General features: G+C 42.4%; 1 protein-coding gene across 3 annotated transcripts; it reads right to left on the bottom strand.

Annotated features, from left to right (window-relative positions):
* Nucleotides 1-8,651: 8,651 nt before the first annotated feature.
* Nucleotides 8,652-17,234, bottom strand: rpl8.L (ribosomal protein L8 L homeolog). 3 transcript variants are annotated; one of them, XM_041582098.1, is made up of 6 exons: nt 17,203-17,234; nt 13,420-13,563; nt 13,130-13,271; nt 11,649-11,867; nt 9,136-9,251; nt 8,652-8,858 (listed from the first exon to the last, which is right to left on the bottom strand). In XM_041582098.1, exons 2-6 carry the CDS (start codon nt 13,555-13,557, stop codon nt 8,700-8,702), a joined length of 774 nt encoding a protein of 257 aa, XP_041438032.1. In that variant the 5' UTR covers nt 13,558-13,563; nt 17,203-17,234; the 3' UTR covers nt 8,652-8,699. The 3 variants fall into 3 exon arrangements, with proteins under 3 accessions (XP_041438032.1, XP_018102131.1, XP_018102133.1); XM_018246642.2 differs by lacking the exon at nt 17,203-17,234 and adding an exon at nt 16,453-16,547; XM_018246644.2 differs by lacking the exon at nt 17,203-17,234 and adding an exon at nt 14,036-14,100.
* Between the last annotated feature and the right edge of the window lie 1,930 nt (nt 17,235-19,164).

Below are 19,164 nucleotides of genomic sequence, written 5' to 3'. Positions count from 1 at the left end.
GCACCATGGGGAATGAAGATCCAGTTGCTGGAGGAAGGACACTAAAGGGTTAAGAAAAGCTCCTGCTCTGGGCTTTATCCCCCTCCTACTTCCTCAATCTTCAGTTTTCAGTCCGAAGAAGTAGGGACACCCTATCCTAAGCCAAACAAAAAGAGGAGCCCCTCCCCGAGACAGCTGTGCTGTGTTCCTATGCCTGAAACAAGGCAACAGTAACTAGAATGAACAATAAGAACTTTTGGAAGGCCATAACTAGAAAAAAACAAACCTCATTTCTTTATTTATCTCTTTTTTTTCACGAAAAAACTGAGTAATTTACAGGGAGGGAAGGCCTGTGTCCCCCAATGTAGGACAAGAGAAAAGGATTTAACGGTAAGTACAAAAATCTATTTTTCTCTTGCCTAGATTGGGGGACACAGGCACCATGGGGACACACCAAAGCTACCCATGAGGGTGGGACTATCCTTCAGTGTTCAGGGACAACAGCCCGTAACACCTTTCTCCCGAAGCATGCTTCTGCTGAGGCGAATGTATGGACCTTGTAAAACCTAGAAAAAGTATGCAAAGAAGACCATACTGCCGCTCTACAAACCTGCTCTGCGGAAGCCTGATGTTTTATTACCCAGGAAGTGCTGAGCGATCTGGTGGAATGAGCCTTGACACCGAATGGAGGAGGCTTTCCCCTGACATTGTAGGCCCTGAGAATGGCGGATTTTATCCATCTTGCAATTGTCGCCCTGGTAGCCCTGAGGCCTTTCCTCGGTCCTTTAGGTAAGATGAAAAGGCTATCAACCTTTCTGATGTCCTTTGTGGCTGCAGAATAACATTTTAATGCACGTACTACATCCAGTGCATGGAGTTTTTGTTCCTTTGGTGTCTTCGGATCAGGACAGAAGGATGGCACTTCAATAATAAGAAAAATGACAATAATAAAAATGGAAACAAAAGCAAACACAATATTGACAAAAATCCAAACGCGGAATTGAGAATTGAGGTTAATAATACCCCATTACTTAAAAATAATAACAAAATTCCGATTTATTTCAGTACACAATACAGTATGGAATACAATGAGATATGCAAGATTGTACGCAGACGTATTCCGGTTCTTTTTAATGATCCCATTATGAAGAAAATACTAAATGATGACCAAATTAAAATGATTTCGAGACGATCTCCTACCCTGGGGAATAGGATTTCGCCGAGTATGGTTAGTAACCGAGATTCCCCTTTGGCCAATACTTGGTTAACAACAAAGGGTACATATAAATGTGGAAAATATCCCTGTAAAACGTGTTTGGTTATTTCCATAAGCACAGATTTTAAATCTAACATCACAGGAAAAGTATTTAGTAACCTGACTTACAACAATTGCTGCAGTAACAGGGTTATATATTTGTTGGAGTGTAAGTCCTGCAAGAAACAATATGTTGGACGCACAATCCGTCCCCTTAAAGATAGAGTAAGGGAACATTTACTTGCCATAGAGAAAGGGGATATAAAATCCCCTATTGGCAAACATTTCAATTTTTGCAGCAAACGTGGCACGCAGGACTTGGGAGTGAAAATAATAGAAAGAGTACCCATGCCCATAAGGGGCGGCGATCCACTTCTCTCATTAAACAATCGTGAAGCTTTTTGGATTCTAACCCTACATACACGCAATCCAGAGGGATTAAACACTAGATTTGATATTTCCTATTTTACTTAAGTAATTTGAGTGGCTAATCATAATGTATCTCTTATATGTATCACAATTGTACTATGTTGCACTTAATGGATACTTTTTAAATGTTTTGTAATTTATTACCCTGCTTTGACCACCAGGAGTCACTGTGGGCATTAGCTATTTAAGTTGAGATTCTTACTTTTTTTCTTTATGCTTATGATTAAGGGCAGCTGAGCCCGAAACGCGTCAAGCTAAAACACAGCGTGTATTTTTAAAACATGGCTAAATAAAGATTTTGGATTTTAATTAACGTCTTGGTGTGCGGAATTGCTCTCCTCCATTTATCTCTATTGCAGAAGGATGGCACGACTATATCCTGGTTTAGGTGAAAGTCCGATACTACCTTGGGAAGAAAATCTGGTGTCGGTCTCAAAACCACCTTGTCTTTGTGAAAAATCATATACGGAGGCTTACAGGATAAGGCAGCCAGCTCTGAGACACGTCTAGCTGACGTAATTGCTAGTAGAAACACAACCTTGATAGTGAGAGTTGAAAGTGAAATGGTTTGTAACGGCTCAAACGGAGTCTCTTGTAGTGCGGAGAGAACCAAGTTGAGATCCCAGGAATGAATAGGTTGGCGATAAGGAGGGGCTAGTCTTAGTGCTCCTTGAATGAAGGTTTTTACATTTGGTCTTTGTGCTAGCTGCTGCTGAAAGAAGATAGAGAGGGCTGAAACCTGTACCTTGATTGAACTAAGAGCCAGGCCATTGTTTAATCCTTCCTGAAGGAATCGTAGTAGATCACTCATCCCAAATCTGCGGGTCCTTATGGTTGTTCTCACACCAGCCTATGAAAGTCCTCCATACCCTGTGATATATCCTGGCCGATACCGGCTTTCTAGCTCTCAACATCGTGGGTATAGGCTCAGGCGGAACGCCTGATCTGGATAGAATTAAGGCTTCAAGAGCCACGCCGTTAAACTCAGTCGAGGTGAATTCTGGTGGAGTATGGGACCCTGATACAGAAGATCTGTCCTGTCTGGGAGATGAAATGGTGCGTCTGCTGCTTGTGTTACCAGATCCGTAAACCATGTGCGACGGGGCCAGTATTGGGCTACCAGGATGGTTGGTACCCCTTCTGCTCTTATCTTCTTTAAGATCCTGGGAAGAAGAGCTAATGGAGGAAAGACGTACACCAATTGGAATTGCCAGGGTACTACTAGTGAGTCCACTGCGATAGCTAGTGGATCTCTGCTTCTTGCAATGAAGACCTTCACCTTGTGATTGTACCGTGATGCCATCAGATCTACGTCTGGAGTTCCCCATCTTGCCGCAATCATTTGGAAAACCTCTGGGTGAAGGCTCCACTCTCCCTGATCTATCCTTTCCCTGCTGAGGTAGTCTGCCCTCCAATTGTCTTCCAGGGATGTGAACTGCGGAGATGGCCGGAACCGTTCTTTCCGCCCATTGTAAGATCTGATTTGCTTCTGCCAACACCCTTTGACTCCTTGTGCCTCCCTGGTGGTTGATGTAGGCCACCGCAGTCATGTTGTCTGACTGAATTCGAACTGGTTGCCCCCTCAGGTGGTCCGTCCAGTGAAGTAAAGACAGATAGATCGCCCTGGGTTCGAGGATGTTGATTGGTAGCGCTCGTTCTCTTAACTGCCAGCGCCCCTGCACTGTAAGGTCCCCTAGGACTCCTCCCCACCCTTGCAAGCTTGCATCTGTTGTGACGACCATCCACCTGTGGTTGGGGAATGGTCTGCCTGAGCGGAGTGTCTTTGGTTGGAGCCACCAAGAGAGGGATTCCCGAACTGTGTCCGACACGGATATTGCGCGATCTAAATTCGTCCGATCCTTCCTTTGGTGTTGGAGGATCAGTCTCTGAAGTGACCTGGTATGCAGCTGTGCATACGAGACCGCTGGAAAGGATGCCACCATCGTCCCTAGTGTTCTTATGGCTGTTCGAAGTGTCACCTGCCGTGACATCTGAATTGTCTGGACACGATTGTGCAGAGTTGACACCTTGGTTGGGGGAGAAAGGTCCGCCCCCTTGAGGTATCTAGGATAAGTCCTAGATATTCTGTCACCTTGGCTGGAGCTAGTCTAGATTTGTGAGTATTGATGATCCAGCCCAATTGAGATAGCTGTCTCATGACTGTCTGTAGATGCTCCGTGGCCCGGGGCAACGTTGGAGCCTTGACTAGGAGGTCGTCCAGGGCCGCCGCCATGACCTTTGTGAAAACTGGGTGCGGATGAAAGTCCAAAGGGAAGAGCCACAAACTGCCAGTGCGCCCCTTGTACATAGAAGCGGAGGAATCTGTGGTGGTTGGGATGGATTGGAATATGTAGGTACGCATCTTTGATGTCGACTACTGCCAAAAATTCCTCCTTTTCTAAGGGCATTAGTACCGACTGAATGGATTCCATCTTGAAATGGTACCTCTTGACATAATTGTTTAGTTCCTTGAGGTCCAGAACCGGACGGAAGGAGCCATCCTTCTTTGGTACTATGAACAGATTTGAGTAAAACCCCTGGCCCCTCTGCAGGGGTGGCACTGGTTCTACTACCCCGGAGGATGCAAGGTTGTATAAGACCTCCCGGAAGGCCGATCTTTTTGGTTCTGATATTGGGAATCTTGACATGAAGAACCTTCTTGGTGGGAGTTGGGAAAACTCTTATGAGGTAGCCCTGACCTATTAATTGAAGAACAGAGGTATCGTGAACTTTTTGTGACCACACCTCCCGAAAGCCGCTTAGACGACCGCCTATTCGGATGCCCTCGGGGGTGGGCACCCCTTCATGCGGAGGCGGGCTTGTCTTGGGAGGTCTTGTTTGAAGCTCTAGATGAGTTCCAGGTAGAGTTGTGTCTAGCTTGGAACTTAGGACGTCCTGGTGTTTGATGTTTTTCCGTCTGTGTCCTTTGCCTCTGGTTTTGGGAGGGGCGAAAGGGACGAAAAAATGGCCTTCTCTTGAAGGTGGGTCATTTTGATTTGTTTTGTGGGAGTAGAGTGCTTTTGCCACCCGTAGCCTGCGAAATAATCCTATCCAGTTCTGCTCCAAAGAGTTGTTTTCCTGAAAAGGGGAGACTGACTAGTGATCTCTTGGAAGTTAGGTCCGCTGACCAAGTCTTGAGCCATAGGAATCCTCTGGCCACTACGGATTGGGCGGAGGCTCTAGCCACTAGCTTGGCTGCATCCAGGGCCGCCTCGCATATATAAGTGTTTGCATCTGCAATTTGTGCCAAAAGTAAATCTGTGGAAGGATCCTTGGATCCTATAAGATGGGCTACGCGTTCCACCCAGACCTCCATCGCTCTGGAGACCCACGCTGTAGCGAATATAGGTCTTAAAGCCCCACCTGCTGCCGTAAAGATGGCTTTGCAGAAACCCTCTAGTCGCTTATCAATAGGATCCTTGAATGACGCTGCGTCTGCAACAGGAATAGTGGTTGTCCTTGACAAACGTGAAACTGGAGGATCTACAGCTGGTGGGGAACACCACAGATCAACACATTCCTGAGGGAAGGGGTATGCCTGAGTGAATCGCTTAGAAATTTGGACCTTGTGGTCTGGAGTCTTCCATTGTGCTTTGACTATTTCGTCAAGCTGCCCGTATGCTGGAAATACAGAGGATGACTTGCGTTGTCTCTTGAATAGATTTTTACTTGGTTCTGTATTGGCCGGGGAGTCCTCTAAATTTAACGTCTGAAGGACTGCCTGAATCAGGTTGTCCACCTCCCTTTGGGATCTGGGGGTGTCCTGATCAGTGTCAGATTCCTCGTCGGAGAGAATCAAACCCTCTTCCCCTGAACATTCCTCCTGATCCTCTTGGGATGGCGGGGAAGGAGGCGGGCGTTTTGGGGCCCCTTGGTGTGTGTAAGAACTGTGTGGTTGGGTAGAAAGGTGTTCTAGCACCTTATCAAGGGTCTCTGGTATCTTGGCCAGGTTTTGGAGACCTGCCAATGACAGAGTCAGCGCACGCACCAATTCTGAGTCAGTGCTCGTTTGGGTGATCGTGGCCGGCACAGGGCAGGGAGGTGGAGCTGCAGCTGTTTTGCAAGTTCCACACATAGGGTCAGCAGAAGCACCTGCAAATTTTTCTTTACAAGAAGAGCATGCCCAATAAGTGACAATTGAAGTGCGATTAGCGTGTGCCTTGGGCAGGGGCTGGTCTTGAGACCTGTTTGGCATAGTGACAGGGTTCCCTACCCCCTTGTGTGAAAATAGTATTTGCCCTTAAGTAAGCACTTAGCTCACTAAGCTAATACTGCCCCAACGCTAATGAGGCATGGAGCGCAGAAGAGGAGGAGAAGCAATTCCCCCCTCGGCATCTAAGTACTTAGGCAACCTGTGGAGACAGGGGGAAGAGGTAAGCCAAAGCCTAATAGTGTCACAGGTTCTTAGCGACAAAATTCGGTACCTGTATAGAGAAGCGCGTCTCTCTGCGAACCGAGCGCCGGCTTGTGATTCCTGCTTGCGATTCCTGCGCAGCGTGTCCCAAAATGGCTGCCGGGGAGCGCGTCATAGAGGACGCTGACTAGGCGTGCGTAGCGTATGTCCGCCTCAAACACCTATTTGAACGAAAAAAACTCTGGCACTCAAGGCAAGTGAAATGCAGGGTTCCCCCTTGCTTTTATTTCTTGTGCAGACGTGCGACGTTTCGGGGTTACCCCCTTTATCAAGCATGATGACGCCTCAAACACCTAACCAAGATTGCCGCCGAACCTTCAATATGGAGCGGAAGAACGCGCACAAGGGGAGAAGAGAACCCACGCTGCGCACTGCCCAAGAGCACCGCTAGAAGGTAGGAAGGACCGCTACAAGCATGCTGTAGGCGAATAAGGGTAGAGCCACAAAAAAAAGACTGGCAGAAAAAGGAGAAGGTAGGGGTATATACTTACCACCTATGCCAGCTGTCAGTGCCCAAAGAAGCACACACACACCCCCCCCTTGTTCCAGCAGCTGGTGCAGCCTCCGTGGAGCGGGAACCAGCCGCCCAGGGGTGGAGGAGGAAGCTCTCCAGCCTGCAGACCTCCGTAGAGCGGAAAGGCTAATGGCACCTGGATGGGGGGGAACCCCTGGCTGGAAAGGCACTGGATAGTAAAAATCACAGACCCCTGTTGTGGCTATGGCCCTTAGACCACTGCTTCAGCCACTCCGTGTCCGTCCTCCTTCTGAGGACACTAAAGAAAAACTGAAGATTGAGGAAGTAGGAGGGGGGTAAAGCCCAGAGCAGGAGCTTTTCTTAACCCTTTAGTGTCCTTCCTCCAGCAACTGGATCTTCATTCCCCATGGTGCCTGTGTCCCCCAATCTAGGCAAGAGAAAGGCAACTACTGATATTTCTCTACTCAGTTCTATCATTCCTGCTACCTTGGCTGGACAGAACAGCAGAGTGGGCCCTTACTCCCAACATTTCCAAATCGTACACCTTGTGGCTCTATTGCTTTCCAGCATATACACAGTGCTCCCAACCAATGCCTCTAGTACAGCTATTGTGCTGTGTACAACATTGGCCTCCCATCTTTTGCTACAGGAATAATATGTTTTAGACTGTGTAGCTTTTCCTTTTGCAGCTTGTACATTCCATAGCGAATGCGGTGTCACTATTCAAAAAATGGAACCCGCTTTTAGCCTGAAAACGAAAGGCTGGTTAGTCTGATACCAGTGGTAGGAAAAACTTTTGGAAGGTGTAATACAGGGTAAGATACGTCACAACATTGCAAATCACAATACTTTTTATGACAGTGTGGTTTTATGTGTAACAGCTAATTTTATGAATAGGTGAGCAATGGGGTGGGAGGGCAATAGAGGTGATCTAATTAGACATTTGATACAGTACCACACAGCAGGTTACTGGTTAAGTTATAGAATATTGGCCTGGAACATAGTATTTATACATGGATAGAGAACTGGCTGAAGGATAGATTACAAAGAGTGGTGGTAAATGGAACAATTAATTGGACCAGTGTTAGTGGAGTACCGCAGGGCTCTGTACTTGGTCCTTTTACTTTTCAACTTGTTTATTAATGACCTGGAGCATTGGAAGTAAGGTTTTTGTGGATACCCAATTGTGAAATACGAAGTTCCCTACAGGTTGCTCCCACTTTGCAGAGCGATCTGATTAAATTGGAAAAACCAGGCAGCAAACTGGAAAATTAGGTTCAATGTTGTTAAATGAAAGGTTATTCACTTAGGTAGAAATAATATAATTGCAAGTAATACACTAAATACCAGTGTGTTGGGGTATCCCCAATTGATCTAGGGATTTTGGTAGGTAAGTCTACAAATCCAGGCAGTGTCATTCTGTGGCTACTAAATCCAATAAAGTGCTGTTTTGCAAAAAAAAAAAAAAAAAAAAAGCATAACTCAAGGGATGAAAACATAATTATGCCTCTTTATAGGTCCCTGGTAAGGCCACACCTATAGTATACAGTGCAGTGTTGGGCTCCAGTCCTCAAGAGGGATATACTGTAAATGTGCTGGAGAGAGAACAGAGAAGTACAACTAAACTGGTTAAAAGGATGTAAGATTTAAATTATGAGGGTAGACTATCAAGGTGGGGGTTCTCAACAACCTGGGACAGGATTACTCTTTAAAAGTACATTAGAGATATAGTGAGGGAATCTTATTTCCACTTAAAAAGTATGAATGCACCATAGGCCACCCTTTTAGATTAGTGGAACAGAACTTTCAGTTGAAGCGGCATATGTGGTTCTGGAAATGTCCAGCTGTACAATTAGTGTGTGTGTGTATTATATATGGGAGTATATTGATGTCAGTATAAGGATGTGTATATGTGCACTGTGGTTCTTTTGGAGAGGTACTCCAATTACCACCTGTCTTTCTGGCCTAGCCTACCTTCAAATTAACTAAAGAGCAGAAAATATATTAAAGATGTGGAGATTAGTAGCTTTTAAAACAAACTAGTATCCAGTGAGTCTTAAGAGTTATTGGGGGTGGGGAGCAGCAATTAAGACAAGACAGTTTTTTGTTTTTTACAATTTATTTTGTAATTATTAGATAGACAAGCTTTAGTTCTCCTTTTCCTGCACTGTCTTTGTACCACGCAGACGACCGGTACGACGAGCAGCAATAAGACCAACTTTGCGACCAGCTGGGGCATCTCTCCTGATGGTTGAGGGCTTACCAATGTGTTGATGGTTACCACCACCGAAGGGATGTTCAACAGGCTGTAAGAAAAGGAAAAAAATGAATTTTAAACCCACAAACATTACAATAATTTTTGTATGATTTACAGGAGTTTTCTGAACACCAATCTCTTCTGCATTTAAATGTCACGCTAATATTTGTAATGCTACGTTTTTTGTAAGATTTGTAAGTGTCATCAAAGTATTTATGGTAAATTATGTTGATTAATGAGCAGAAGAAAACAGATACCAACACAGGCCTCAACAATGTATTGTTTCCCTGCTAACAAGTCACATCCCACTGTAAAAAAACACTTACGTTCATAGCCACACCACGGACACGTGGCCAGCAGTTTCTCTTTGCCTTGTATTTATGGTAGGCACGACCTGCCTTCAGGATAGGTTTGTCAATACGACCACCTCCAGCAACAACACCTGCATTCAAGTAACGTTCACATTTAAGTGTTGGTTGAACAATTACAACAACCAGACATCAAGTGGATCAAAAAGTGCAGTAAAATAAAAGAGTATTTATAATGTTTTTTCGAACACTAAACAACCGAATTACAAAATTGTTGGTCCTTCTGTGGAAAGTACAAGTTATGGTCCTGACTTGGCTGCCAATGCCCCCAATTTGGACAACATTTCTTGGCTATTAAGTAATATCACAGACTTTCTCTCGTTACTAGCCAACAAAGGGTGAAGGACAAAAAGGAAGCGGATAAAGCCCTCGTTAGTTTTTTTTTTTTTTACACAAATAAAACCTACAGTACAGTGACCATTTAAATAAGCAGTTCATTTGTAAATGTACTTTTAGTATGATGAAGACAGTGCTATTTTAAGATGACTGGTTTTTGAATCATTTTTGCAGCTCCTTCCTTTTTAATATAAACGGTAATTCAGATGCTCGGACAAAACGTACTCCCTAGCAACCAGGAGCAGTCAATGACAAGATAAACAACCGAGCCTGAATAGAACATGATAATATATTAATATGAAAGACTTAATACTACAATCATTCTGACTTTTCATTGCTGATCAGTGACCCTGACAAACCGATGTCATTGTAACTGCAGGTTGCCAACGGTCTAATAGAAAAAGAAAAATACTTCCAGAGAGACACCAGGGAAATTCTTATTTCACATCATAATAAATCTCAAAGGTATTTGTACATTAAAGGGGTTGTGCACCTTCCAAACACTCAGTTCAGTTGGTTTCAGATTGTTCTCCATAAATACTTTCATCAATTGCTTTATATCTTTAATTTTTTAAGTTTAAAGTGAAATGTTTCAGTATTTCAGTCTGTCAGCTGAGTAATTCAGGTGCAGATTTTGAACTGTACAATTCGCTATATTTAGTTGATTTTTCAGGAGCTTCTCTGGAGTATTAGCAACTATTGTATCAATTCTAACAGCTGCCTCTAATGAAACAGATTCTGCTCAACAGGAACAAAGATAAGAAATGTATCAACTAAATGTAGAACAGTTTACAGGATCGGCAACCCCCCCCCCCCATCCCAGAGATGCTTAAAAAAAGGTGGCTTACTTAAATAAGACTTACATTTCAATATTAAAAGATCGGTCACACACAGAAAATAGAAAGGAATTTGAAAAAGTCTTTATTTCTGGTGAACTGCCTGAAACCAACTGAACAAGTGTTGGAAGGTGAACCACCCATATAAATATGGCAATTTACAGGTGGATACTGGTTCCCAGCTTAGTCACTATTGCGACATGTAAACTTGTATAGTGGTTTCACGTTCAATTTTTATATATCTTAATGATCATGTAGTTTAAAGGGCAACCTCATCCAAATTTGACAAAAGAAAAAAAAAAGAATGTAATTCTAAGCAACTTTGTCATATCTGTCTGGCCTGTGCTATTGCTTGAAAGGAAGCAGGGAGTCTTGACAGGCGGAAAGTGGACTACTGCTACAGTTTCAATAGTCAGAACCAGCAGTGCTAAATGGGACAGTTAAGATAATCAAACAATTAAGGAAGAAAAATATTGTCAGTAAGAGAAAGGTAAGTGGCTGTGGTTCCCAGGAGGGGTACCTTAAACATATTTCATTGTACTTATCCTCTAAATGGCATTGCCCAGCTGCTGAGAATAATGGTTTGTGTCTTATAAAATCATTGTGCAACTTTCTCCACACTGAGGGACTGATCCATTGGGCAAAGGGGACAACCCCAAGAAGGCTGTATCCAGCTTACAAGCTCCAGCTGAATAATATCTTAGAATGTGAACTTATCTTTAACCTTTATGGTAAGAGCACACTGGGCAATTCGGGAAGATTTAATTGCCTGGCGACTAATCGTATCGTCTTTGCAGCGACCAATCTCCCTGAACGCCTTCCCCACACTCTTGTGTGTGTCGCCCGAAGTTTCCTTGTGCGGCAACTTCATAAAACAAATCGCCCCATGTGCTTCAGCGGCGGCAATTTTTTATTTTAGCCAGCGCAAGAGTGAGGGAAGGTGTTCGGGGAGATTGGTCGCCGCAAAGACGAGGCGATTAGTCGCCAGGCGACTAAATCTCCCCGAATCGCCCAGTGTGCCCCTACCCTAAGAGGACAGTCTATTTTATAAACTCGAGTTTACATCCCCTGATTTTAAGTTTTCCCTCATTTTACATTGTTGTTTTGTGGTCCCACCTATTATGCATAATACTTTTCCCTGAATTTTTCACCATTTTTTTCTGGTCCCCTGAAAAACATAAAAATGTGGGTTCTACTGTAGTTCACAAAATGCCATCTGCAAAAATTGAGGTCATGTTTCAGCACAAAGTGATAAATCTGCCCCTCAGCGAGAGAAATATTGGTGCACAAAATACTTACCAACAATAGCTCTGTTAGCAGATGAGATGACCTTCTTGGATCCAGAGGGCAACTTCACTCTGGTTTTCTTTGTTTCAGGATTGTGGGAGATAACTGTGGCATAGTTACCAGAGGCCCGGGCAATTTTGCCACGATCACCTGGTTTCTCCTCCACACAACAGACAATGGTGCCTTCGGGCATGGTGCCAACAGGGAGTACATTGCCAATGTTCAGCTGAGCTATTGAATAGAAGGCAGAGTTAGTCAAATACCTAAATGCATCTTTTGAAAATGAAATATTAATACATGTAATAATATTCTCAATTCACAACACTGTAAATACACAGCACTGCCACTGAGGTTGCAAAAAAAATTAGGTACCCCCAAGTGATTATAATTGCTTCCCTGAGACCCTGATAATGCCTTTCCTTCTCTTTTAAAAGCAAATTGCATTTTTAAAAAACCAATCACATTAGGATCCTTAGGAACCCCTGAAAATCAGGTTAGTGCTGAAAAGGGTTCCACTGCTTATGCATTACCAAAGGGAAGTTCTCTCCATGACAAGGAAGAAAAAGAAATTATTTGATTGCCTAAATACAACATCAGCATCAGTCATAATTGTAGCAGTTCAAATAAAGTAAGTGGATTCAAAAATATTAAGGGCTACCCTATAGTATAGAATATTAATGTCATGTTAATTCAACGTATTATCACCCAGTTTTAATGTTTGAGGGTATATCTGCAATGTGAATATTGTTTACATTTGCAACTTTTAGAAGTTAAAGGGCAAGTTAAAGTCCTCAGTTATTTTATGCAGAGTTTAAAGGAACAGTTCAGTGTGAAAATAAAAACTGTGTAAATAGATGGGCTGTGCAAAATAAAAAAAATGTTTCCAATATAGTTAGCCAAAAATGTAATGTATAAAGGCTGGAGTGACTGGATGTGTAACATAATAGCCAGAACACTTTTCAGCTCTCTATCTGAGTTAGTCAGCGACTTGAAGGGGGGCCACATGGTACATATCTGTTCAGTGAGTTTGCAATTGATACTCAGCTTCAGCTCAGATTAAAAAGCAACAGATATGAACCATTCACCCCCCCTTCAAGTCTCTAATTGGTTACTGCCTTGTAACCAGGCAGTGTAAACCAAGAGAGCTGAAAAGCAGGAAGTAGTGTCACTCCAGCCTTTCTACATTACATTTTTGCCTAATTATATTTGAAACATTTTATTTTGCACAGCCTGTTTACCCAGTTTTTATTTTTACACTGAACTGTTCCTTTGAGCCTGCACCCAAATATGCAACAGTACATATTATGTTGGTAACCTGTGAATTATAGTGCACTTAGGGCACATGTAAAATCCATAAGCAAGAAAGGACAACAAAAACTGGAACAGCGGTTGTTAAAGGAGACAGAACCTATGCAAATATATTATACACCTTACCTAACTTTATACAAGGACATTTGCCACTATTACATAAATCCACTTAACATAAAACGAACCTTTCTTGCCACAGTACACAAACTGTCCAGTATGGATTCCCTCAGCTGCAACGAACAACTCTGTCCTCTTTTTAAACCTGTAAGGATCACGGAATGCAACCTTAGCAAGAGGAGCGCCACGGCCTGGATCATGGATAATGTCCTGAAACAAAATTCCATCTTTTAGATTCTTATTAGGGCTGCCCACCCAGAGGACTGAATTTGGATCTCCACAAAAGAGAAGAGACAATGGAGGTTCTTGTCTGGTCCCTATTAAGTACAGATTATGAAAAATAAATATAAGTACATACTTTCACAATACCCTTGATGTAGCCATTTCTTTCAGCAAAGTCGATAGCCCGGAGCTTAGCAGCACCCTTTCTGTGTTTGACGTGGGCTTTAAAAACAGAGCCTGCACCTTTTCTCTGTCCCCTGATTACACGTCCCATTGTGCACTAGAAACCAAAGAAATTCTATGTTAATAGCGAGAAGAAAATAACAGATACATCAATTTACTAACTTGCTACCAGAGCTGTGGAGTATGGAGCAATATTGGGTATCTAGAGTTGAAACTCCAAAAATGCACAGACTCTTAACGTTAAATACAAGCACTGAAAATAATTAAATCATATTTTAAAGTTTCTATGAAGGATATGCCCTCCTTCAAAGCATAATACTTTAATCAAATTTGGTTTCTATTTAACAGCTCTATGTTCAATTAATATACAAGTTGTTTTAGGTTTTCCAATTGTTTTTGGTTTATGTAGTTTAACGGATTATTTTGAGCTTTGGCATTGAAAAATGCCTTGTATGTTCGGTACTTAACTTCCTTCAAACATGGAAATTACATTAGGAACAGTAACACCAAAAAATGAAAGTGTTCTAAAGTAATTAAGACATAATATACTGTTAGCATGTACTGGTAACCTGTGTTTGCTTCAGAAACGCTTCTATAATTTATATAAACAAGCCATGGGGGGAGCCATTCAAAGCTGAAAAAGGAGAAAGGGCACAGGTTACATAGCAGATAAGCTCTGTCCATTACAATGGTGTTTTATCTGTAACCTGTACCTTTTCTCCCCCCCCCCAATAGCTTGAATGTCTGCCCCCATGGCTGCACATCAGCTTATTTATATAAACTATAGTAGTCTTCTGTAGCAAACAGTTTTTATCAGTGCAGAGCAACAGTACATTATAATGTAATTACTTTGATACACTTTCGGTTTTCGGTGTTACTGTTGCTTTAAACACATAGGAGTCGGAGGATTTATGTACAGACTACAGAGCCCTGCTTGCTACTTAGTGGGGCTAAAAGTCTCATGTAACAGACTCTTGATGAATCCCTGATAAACACCACAGAGGAGAACTAAACCCAGTATCACTGAGAGGAGAATGATCCAGTCCTAGATCTTTTTTTATTTAACGTTAAGTCGTATGGCACGTGGGGCTTACACATCACTGGAGGCAAAGTGCTCAAACAGCCTGCCATTTACTTGAATGGAAGCTGCCTTTAAAGGGGTGGTTCACCATTAAAGGAATTGTTCAGTGTAAAAATAAAAACTGGGTAAATAGGCTGTGCAAAATAAAAAATGTTTCTAATATAGTTAGCCAAAAATGTAATGTATAAAGGCTGGAGTGATTTGATGTATAACATGTCAGTCAGACACTACTTCCTGCTTTTCAGCTCTCTTGGTTTAGACTGACTGGTTACCCTGGTTACCAGGCAGTAACCAGAGACTTGAGGGGGTGCCACATGGGTCATATCTGTTGCTTTTGAATCGGAGCTGAATGCTGAGGATCAATTACAAACTCACTGAACAGAAATGTACCATGTGGCCCCCCCCTTCAAGTCGCTGACTAGCTCAGAGTTAGAGCTGAAAAGTAGGAAGTTGGATTCTTGCTGTTTTATTAGACATCTGTTCACTCCAGCCTTTATATATTACATTTTTGCCTAACTAACTATATTAGAAACATTTTTTATTTTGCACAGCCTATGTATTTATCCAGTTTCTTTTCACACTGAACTTTTCCTTTAAGTTAACTTTTAGTATGTTATATTATAGCCAATTCTAAGTAACTTCTCAGTTGGTCTTCATTATTTATTCTTTAGTTTTTTTAAATTTTTTGCCTTCTGAATCTTTCCAGCTTTCAAATGGGGGGAGGGGTCACTGAACCTATCTTAAAACAAATGCTCCTTAAAGCTACAAATGTATTGTTATTGCTACTTTTTATTACTCATCTTTCTATTTAGGCCCTCTCCTTTTCAGGTCTCATTCAAATAAATGCATGGTTGCTTAGGTAATTTGGACCCTAGCAACCAGTTTGCTGAAATTGCTGGAGAGCTGCTGAATAAAAAGCTAAATAACGCAAAAACATAAAATTATTAAAAAATTAAAACCAATAAAAAAAGGTCTCAAAATATCACTCTCTACATCATACTAAAAGTTAATTTAAAGGTGAACCCTTTATCAACTAGCAGTGGCAGGTGGATTCCATTCAAGTTAATGACAGGCAGAATGGTCATGTTCCACCAGCTGAAAAACAGTTCCATTTAAAAGCACAGTACAAATTCACAAACAGAAAGCAATTTATTGGTAGCCTCCCCCAAACAGAAATGCCCCACTGACTGGCAGAGAATATGCCCCGTGTGTGTGCCACAGGCCTCTTCACTCCTTATAGTAACATGAAATAAAATCTACAGACTAAAACAAAGTGTGTTCCTGCAGTACAATATTAGTTCCACCTTTACATCAAACAAAACCCACAACTCCAATGTCGGCCATAAAAGGCTGGTTCAGCTTTAAGTAAACTTTTACTATGTTATAGAATGGACAATTCTTAGCAAACTTTCCTCTGCTCTTTTTTTTTTTTTTTTTTTTTTAATTATTTGCCTTTTTCTTCTGACGCTTTTGCAGCTTTCAAATGGGGGTCACTGACCCCGTCTAAAACAAATGCTGTGTAAAGCTATACATTGTTAGTGCTACTTTTTATTACTCATCTTTCTATTCAAACAACAGTAAAACACAGGCATCTTATACCCCTCTACACACAACTACATATAATACAAAACAGCGCTATCTGCTTAATTATCAATAGGAAAGTACCGTGTCCTTAGCAGAAACACAGCAGCTATACGAGAAGACTCTCAGTGACAGTGAAAGCGACACGTTAACAAGAACCTCAATATTCTCAACAAGGAACAAAAATTGCTCCGCATTACTACAACCCAGGGTACATAGCACGCGTTTCTAATCAGAAACAAAGCCGGAAAACCCGGATGGCTGATCTAGAACTCGGATTGAGAACGGATTGTAACGTGAAGAAAGCAGCCATTAAACTCCTACCTAGGCCGGGCTGTCCGCGAAGAGGAAGTTCCTCGGCACGCACAGCCGATTTCTTCCGGAGAGAGGGGCGACGTGCACGCTGGGACGATGACGTCACGCATGTATACTGCCAATACATCGCTAGGGTTATCTAACAAGCGGCCATATTTGATTTGGGACACATTTTATTTTAAACCAGCGGGATAAACATTCGCTGTTCGTTCTAAGAAATAAAATAATTAGGGGCCAAACAAAAGTTTGAGAGAGATTGACTGCTTTGCTTGCTGGGAGTCATTATGTTTAGCGCTGAATATGTAAAACCTGGAATCTGTCATAATATTGCTGCCAGGTTTTCTATAAAATTACCGGCTTTTTATATTTGTATGTGTCAATTCCTAGTAAAGTAAAGAAAATATCATGTAAATTCATGCAGAAACAAACATTTGAAATGAGAGCACTCGCCCACTTCCAACCACGCCACAGGTAGTGTTGCCACCTTTTCTGGAATAAAATACCAGTCTTTCTATATATTTATCTTTTTTCCCTATTAATAACACTGGGATCAGCCGTCATTTTTACCGGCCAGGTGGCAACCCTAGCCACAGGATCAACAGACTCCCCGTGTTGGCTCGTAATCATGCCCCCAGATAAGGACAAGCTTATATGACAACACTGTATATTGTACGGAGCACCAGGCAGCTGAATTCATAAAATCTTCACTTTATTCAATATAATAAAAGCATTTACATCACCCGCAGTTGTGAACAATACCTAGGGTTGCCACCTTTTAAAAAAATCTCTACCGGCTGTTGGAGGGGGCAGGTATAAAAGGGCGGGCCCTGGCTACAAAGGGGCGGGTTGCAACAATTAAGGGGGTGGATCCAAGGCACGTGATTGGCTGTGCCAGTCGTGACATCAAAGAGGGCGGGGCCACAGCACGCGTTTGGACTCAAGCCAGCAGCAAAATGTAAATTTTTACTGGGCTGGGTGCAGGCCACGGGCATTTGTTTGATATATTACAAATTTACCGGCAGCTACATTGCCGGTTAATTTGTAATACCGGCCCCGGCCTTTGCTGGTGTTTTACCGGCTAGGCTGGTAAAATACCGACCAGGTGGCAACACTAACAATACCCCACGCTTGACGCGTTTCATGGAGTCTCGTGCTTTTGAGGAAATTGTAGCCGATAAATTCCGTCCTGCCCACCCATGATAAACAACACTTATCATGGCTTTGACAGGCCGGCAGTTACACCACTGAGTACTGGCAGTGCCTTTCCAATCAGCTCTTGATACTTTGCATTTCTTTATATGGCAACGTATGTCATGCACAAAAAGAGCTTTCTTTCCAACATACAAAAGTTGAATTATCTGGAATAGCAATGTTTTTGTAATAATAACTTAAGTATTTTGTATTCATTAAAAAGTAATAATTTTTTTTATACTAATGTTCCAGTGGAGAAAAGAAGACAAAAGCATGGAACCATGCACTGTGTCTGCCCATTCCCACTTGTATGTATGCCATTAAAGGATACAAGAAAATAGAATAACCTTTGGAAAAAGGCATAGAGTTCAAAGACTATGGTTACCACCGTTTTGTAAGAAAAATTTAGGGCACACAAACAGGGGAGAGGGTTGGGCGATGACATAAAAGGTGTTGGAGGTAAGACTTTTTGTTGCTAGGAAATGTTTGATACCAGCCTACCTTTGGCTGGTATTTTAATATTTAGTATTTAAAAATAATATACAGCAGTCAGGTGGGAACCCTAATCACAAACGAATAAGGATATACGCCATTGCCGGAATCGACAGGGAGACAGTGTAACCTGCTGCTGAGACGCCTCCCACAAATCCACTCTGGCTGCGGCAATTCACATGTAGAAGAAACTTGGTTGTGTCGGAGGCGCCAATGAAGCAGGATGCCAGGGAACCCTAATCACAGATGTAATGTGGCACATTAAAAATAAGACATCATGACAGTGTGAACACAGCAGGTTTGTAAAGACAACACAGTATCTTCATTAAATGTACACACAAATCAGACAGTATCAATATAGCACACTTTGCACAAAGCAGAGACAATGGTAGAGATTAAATGGCCCTTTGAACACCATACTGCCAGAAATAGAACTCCTGTGCCATGTTGCCCTTAAAAACAAGCATAAGAAGAACTTCACTGGCACCCAGGATTTGCGATAGCAGGGCAAGCCCTTACAATTTTATTAATGCAGTAGTACTACTGCATTAATAAAATTGCAAGGGCTTGCCCTGCTATCGCAACTCTTGGGTGGCAGTGAAGTTCTTCTTACCCTTGATGTGAGGTGGCCGATTCATCTATTGCTGGGCACCACGATACGTATTTTTGGGCTTGTGTGGAGTGCGGATTCTCCAAATCTTGCTTGGCCCTTAAAAACAAAATAACTAGAATCACCACAAAACTATTATTGCCTGGACTCTTAATCAGCCACTGATAGCCATAGATATGTATACACCAACAGGCATATTGACATATAAGGTAGACACAAGTTCTGGAGTGTTAAAGACGCCCAAAACTCAGCCCTTAGAGTAGCATGAGCACTTGTGCCTACCCACAGCTCAGCTTGATATGTAATGCTTGACCTGAGTGGGTATTAAGTACAAGACTCCAGTCCAGATGTGAACCCCTCCACTCCACTTTTTTTATGTAATGGAGTGGACACCTTCCCTATGGTGACTGATCCTAGGAATCATCAGA

Source organism: Xenopus laevis, chromosome 2L (genome assembly GCF_017654675.1).
Source record: "Xenopus laevis strain J_2021 chromosome 2L, Xenopus_laevis_v10.1, whole genome shotgun sequence".
NCBI classification, from domain to species: domain Eukaryota; kingdom Metazoa; phylum Chordata; class Amphibia; order Anura; family Pipidae; genus Xenopus; species Xenopus laevis.
This window is presented reverse-complemented; position numbering and strand designations above follow the sequence as displayed.

Coding starts and splice junctions, on each gene's coding strand:
- rpl8.L (XM_041582098.1), bottom strand. CDS start 13,557: ATGGGACGTGTAATCAGGGGACAGAGAAAAGGTGCAGGCTCTGTTTTT. Junction 13,272..13,419: donor ACATCAAGGGTATTGTGAAA/GTATGTACTTAT, acceptor ATTTTGTTTCAG/GACATTATCCATGATCCAGG. Junction 8,859..9,135: donor TCCGTGGTGTGGCTATGAAC/GTAAGTGTTTTT, acceptor CTTTTCTTACAG/CCTGTTGAACATCCCTTCGG.